The sequence below is a fragment of the Pelophylax lessonae genome (genome assembly GCF_965119305.1).
Source record: "Pelophylax lessonae genome assembly, chromosome: 4".
Lineage (NCBI taxonomy): Eukaryota > Metazoa > Chordata > Amphibia > Anura > Ranidae > Pelophylax > Pelophylax lessonae.
In genome coordinates this window covers 193,382,350-193,388,349 of record NC_138771.1, presented here as the reverse complement: position 1 = coordinate 193,388,349, position 6,000 = coordinate 193,382,350, and the positions used below count along the sequence as shown (strand labels likewise).

At 39.4% G+C, this 6,000-nt stretch overlaps 1 protein-coding gene across 1 annotated transcript in view; it reads right to left on the bottom strand.

The window, feature by feature from the left end:
• Positions 1 to 2,931: 2,931 nt before the first annotated feature.
• RINT1 (RAD50 interactor 1) overlaps positions 2,932 to 6,000 on the bottom strand; it is an 80,083-nt gene continuing 77,014 nt past the window's right edge. The window contains exon 14 of the mRNA XM_082252754.1: positions 2,932 to 3,292. Coding sequence (XP_082108880.1) covers positions 3,070 to 3,292 — 223 coding nt within the window. The 3' untranslated portion in view covers positions 2,932 to 3,069. The remainder of the gene's footprint in view (positions 3,293 to 6,000) is intronic.

The window sequence follows — 6,000 nt, the reverse complement described above, 5'->3', positions numbered from 1 at the left end:
GAATTTGTAAAATGAGTCTCATGTTTATTTAGCTCTGGTGGATGAAAACAAAAAAAGTAAGTATACAGAAAAAGTACAACATGGTTTTTGTGCAAATATAGAGGCCCAAGAAAAATAAATCAGTTCTCCATTTGTTCTGTTAATTATTTTCTGAAGCAGGGGCTTAATAAAACAGCATAACCTTGAAGGGTAATGTTCCTGAAAATTACAGTTTATGGAATCCACGATCTATTCTGTACGCTACATGTATTTTAGGGGAATAGTACACCTAGCAACTGCAAGTAGGAATAGATGGTCTACCTAAAGGACTAGAGCTTCAGTTGGCTACAAGGTCACATGTAATGGCAGGAGTCTTGGTGGGTTTGCTTTTATTTGTGGATAGCAGATTACGAACTCAAACCCAAGCTTGTACTCCCGAAAAAAAACCCCAAAAAACAAAACTGGTGTGGGGTGCCCTTATGCAGTAGTTTGCCAGGCCACAGTCTTTCTCAGGCTGGGCCTTGATTTCCAGTCTCTCTTGAAAACTAAACTTTAGCTGTTGAAGTAGAAGGAGCCAATGGCTTAGCAGGAGTGCTTTGGGAGTCTTCCATTTCCACTGGATCCTCCTGCACTGGAGGTCTATTTTGCTGCTCTGGGCACCTGACAGTCCCTATAAAGCAATGCACACTTAGGAGAGGGAATTCCAGTGGCAGTACACAACAGCATGGATGTCTGCAGTGGAGCCTCATTTGCGGGCAGGAGCTCTGTCTAGAGCTGAAGGCGAGTGAGTAGCTTGTTTATCAACACAGAGCTGCACCCAAAATACACACAGAAGCCTCTGACGACCACCAGGCTTAGCTGAACTGCCATGAATGATAGGTTGGCAGTTAAGTGTTCAATCTACTGCTGGGATGTTGTGTGTGGGTGTGGGTTATGCGCTCACTTTTTACACTCTCCCCCTTAGTTTTTCGTATAATCTATTCCTAGAGCTGCACACTGCCCTTTTACCTGCTATCTACCGGGCTCAGTGCTGCCCCAGTGATCACACTTCTTTCATCGTTAGCTAATTTGACATTTTTTTGTTGCAAGTGTCTATGCATTTGGATTGGTGTGTGCAATGTTTGCTCCAGGGACTAGACCTTACATTAAAAACGAGATCTGAAAATAAGCAGAGAACTAGAGTTATAACTAATAGGAGGAACCAATCAGATTTCACCTTTTAGGGAAACATTATACAAGAATTTGGTTGCTGCAATAATGGTTTCTTCTCTTTTGGTATAATGGGTCGTTTCTTAAGAATTTAAGTGTCCAAATTTTTTTTTGTTTGGAATGGAGGTCGGCAACAGGCACACATGGCTAAGATTCATAGACGATGTTCTCATGGTGTGGAAGGGAAATATTTAGGACCTACATGAATTTATTACTCTCTCTCTCTTCAGAGATTGACTGTCCACACTCTGAATCTGAGTCAGAGATGATGGTAGGGGCCATAGGCTGCTGGTAATTTAAGTGCTCAAGAGGGTCTTGCCAGAGTTGGGGAAGGCTCCTATAAAAACCCTGACAATAGAGAACAAATGAGAATGAAGTTTCCAGATCAAAGCTGCCAGTTCCCTCTGGGGATACTGAGTAATCGCCCCAAGAAATACTAGACGATTTTGGTGCAAGATGGGTAGAGGGGTGTAATACTGGAGCTGGCTTACAATTTTTCTATTTACCAGTGTTCCAACCGCCTGTAACCAGAAGTATATATAACTTGACTGTTTCTGAATTACTATCAAGAACAAAGTACATTTTCAAATTTCAGACACCAAGCAGTGCATTTATCAATACAGTTGCTTTGGTTTTCAAGATGTTGCAGCATAAGAATGTGTCCTTGTTTCTGCGACAGATCATTTGAGATTGCTGCCACAGTTAATAATGAATGCCTCAGTGCAAACTATTAGCAAATTATTTTCCTCTTTTGCACATTTTTCCATGCACTATGACCTAGATTGCTGCAGAAAATAGTGTCAGTTCTGTCACAGATGCGACAGACACACCTGTAATTAAATAGTGCAGAGAGAAGGGCTCCTGCAGTTCAAGCTCCTCCCCTTGCTCCCTAACTAATCTCCGTGTCCCCTCTCCTGGCTCTTGATCTTTCACTGAAGATGTGAGTGAAGATTCGTTTTAAAGCTCTCTTGGTACTTGTTCAGAATATATAAAAAGTCCAACATCTGAACAGGGCTCCTTAGGGTCCTGTACACACAGGCATAAAAAATGGAGCACTTAGTGGACATTCCTTAAGCAGGCCATAGATGGTTTGAATCTCAGCTGGCTGGGATTTGAACCATCTATGGGCAGACTGATTGTACCCAAGTCAAAACATTGATCGACCTGGGTACAACAGCATGTCAGATTTTTACATTGCGATTGTCAGTGGCTATAGCCGCTAGCAATAATCGTATTCTCCCAGCATGGAATAGTTTGTTTTTTTTTCAAATAATATTAAAGCAGAGCTCCGGCCAAGTGAATATGCTATTAAAAGAAAAAAAAAAACCCGCTTTTGATACAATGTTTACCTTCAATCCAGAACGGTCCCTCGCAAAAAAAAAAAATCCGCCACTAGATGTTCTAAGTCTGATGAACAGTATCATTCAATTCACTTTCTCTGACCCCAGGCTGTCCTGGACCTTTCCCAGGTTGTGACTTGACAATGAAAATGAGAAGTAGCTTGTCTCCCTGTCAGAATGCTCTTTATCGGCAAATAAACTGATGGACTTGAGCTGCTTCTCCCTCTCACACCTTAGCCTTTTGCAGTTCCTAAACAGCAGTGCTATCAAGTCACAACTTACATTTAATGAAGTATTTATAGAGCTGCATAAATTAATGTCTTTTATATCTGTCTAGAATTCAGCTTCAATACCATGGGTGGTAATTATTTTACTTTTGAAACATATTTACAGTTGTAAAAACTTAGTCCTTACCACCTAACTTGTTGTGTTATTTAGAGGAAGCAACCTTCCACAAGGAAAGCTATGGCTACTAGCAAAGAACTAGTAGATATATTATAGTCAGCAGACAAATGACTGTTAAACTGTGCATATGAAAAGATTATTTTCCAGTATTTGGCCAATTGGTCCGTAGATTAAAAAGAATTTCTACATCTTGTGGTGCCAGCTTGTAGATTCCAAGTTCATTTAGAGCTGCTGTAGCAGAGGGCACTTTGCTGTTGATGTCGGTACTATCTCCATTGTGAGCTGCAGTCTGTAACACATCCCTCAGGAGCAGCGCTGGACCTATACCCAGGGTGAGGATAATGCATGCCTCCTTCACACTGAAAATAATACACATATTCATTATTTTACAGAACCTTTAACAATTGATACACAAACACCATTTAGCAGCCAGCATTTCAAGTAATATTTTAGACCCTGGTTAAAAAAAAAAAAGAAATTGTTCTTCTAAGAAGTTTTTTTTGCAGTTGGGCAGGAATCTGTGATCACATAGGTACAGGCTAACTTTGCTCTGTACACAACTGTTGTGAACTAGGCCCCAATATCTCCTTCAACCTAGAAGCACTCAATACTCTATAGGTAATAGACCAATAACATAGCTATATTCTTCTGCATCAATCGGAGAAGCCTTACTTACTGTGGCTGCCTAAGCAGCTATTTGATTTGGCTGGCTAAGGGCACTTTCACACTCTCCTGCTTCGGTTTCCCTGCACTGCATTGTACCCAAGGTTTTCATGCGGGCTACCTGCACTTTCCCATAGAGGTCTATTAGATTGGGCGTTTTCGATGCATTCTCTGAAAACGCACCAAAAATACCTGATCTGATAGAAGTCCAAGTTAAAGTGTGGGTAACCCATACAAAAAATGGGTACACTGTGGGGAAACCACAATAGGGCAGTGTGAAAGCACCCTACAACATCTTCTGTCCTCTTTCTTTCTATCGCATTAATATTTTGTTTTAATGTGCAGTCCACCTAAAAGTGATATTCCAATATTATGTGAATTCTAGTGAGCCGAGTCACCTGTTCAATACAGTCCTCCCCACTGTACTGATCACTAAGCTCAGGGAACTGGGTATCTGCACCTCCATTTGCAGATGGATTCTGGACTTTCTCACCAACAGACCTCAATCTGTTAGGTTGGGAAACCAGGTATCCTCAACCCTCATTCTGAACACTGGCATACCGCAGGGCTGTGTTCTGAGCCCACTGCTCTACTCCCTGTTCACCCACGATTGTGCTCCTCTGTATAAATCCAACATCTTTATCAAGTATGCGGATGACACCACCGTGGTCGGCCAGATTGAAAACAATGGCGAATCTGCCTACATTGAAGAGATCTGTAATCTGGCAGTATGGTGTGCCACCAATAACCTGACTCTCAACGCCACAAAGACCTCATTGTGGACTTCCGGAAATCCAACAGCGGGAGACATCTACCAGTCAACATCAATGGAACCGAGGTAGAGTGAGTCTCCAGTTTTAAGTTCCTGGGAGTTCACATCTCTGAGGATCTGTCCTGGCAGCAGAACACGTCAGCTCTGGTAAAAAAAAGCACAACAACGTCTATATTTCTTGAGAAGTCTCAAGAAATCTCATTTGTCACCGGGGATTTTAACGAGCTTCTACCGCTGCATCATTGAGAGCATCCTGACCAACTCCATCACTGTATGGTACGGAGGCTCCACTGTGAGTGAACGTAAAGCACTGCAAAGGGTGGTAAAAACCGCTCAACGCATCACTGGCACCCAATTGCCTGCCATTGAGCACCTTCACCACAGCAGATGTTTGCGCAGAGCTCACAACATCATCAAGTATTCTTCGCATCCCAGTCATAAACTGTTTAACCTCCTTCCGTCAGGAGGGAGATACAGAAACTTGCGCACTAGAACCAGCAGGTTCAGGGACAGTTTTTTTCCATCCACCATCATATTACTGAACTCAACATTACACCGCTAATCATTACAAAACAAACACAAACAAAAGACTGTATGTAACCTCTGTACTATACATGTACATACTCCATAGTATATCTTTCACTCATCAGTACATCTGCACTATTTATATCTGTATGTATCTTTATCATTACTGTACATTTTGCCCAATATTTCACATTCATTTGTGTATATAATGCATGTATATATATATATATAGTGTATATATATTTTTTAATTATGCTAGATGGTTATCTGCACTGTAAATATGCTAGATATTTATCTGCACTTTTGCACGATTGCTACATTTTGCACTTCTGGTAGATGCCAAACTGCATCTCGTTGCTGTGTACCTGTACTATGCAATGACAATAAAGTTTGATCTATCTATCTATCTATCTATCTATCTATCTATCTATCTATCTATCTATCTATCTATCTATCTATCTAATCTATCTATCTAATCTATCTATCTAATCTATCTAATCTATCTAATCTATCTATCTATCTAATCTATCTAATCTATCTAATCTATCTAATCTATCTAATCTATCTAATCTATCTATCTATCTATCTATCTATCTATCTATCTATCTATCTATCTATCTATCTATCTATCTATCTATCTATCTATCTATCTATCTATCTATCTATCTATCTATCTATCTATCTATCTATCTATCTATCTATCTATCTATCTATCTATCTATCTATCTATCTATCTATCTATCTATCTATCTATCTATCTATCTATCTATCTATCTATCTATCTATCTATCTATCTATCTATCTATCTATCTATCTATCTATCTATCTATCTATCTATCTATCTATCTATCTATCTATCTATCTATCTATCTATCTATCTATCTATCTATCTATCTATCTATCTATCTATCTATCTATCTATCTATCTATCTATCTATCTATCTATCTATCTATCTATCTATCTATCTATCTATCTATCTATCTATCTATCTATCTATCTATCTATCTATCTATCTATCTATCTATCTATCTATCTATCTATCTATCTATCTATCTATCTATCTATCTATCTATCTATCTATCTATCTATCTATCTATCTATCTATC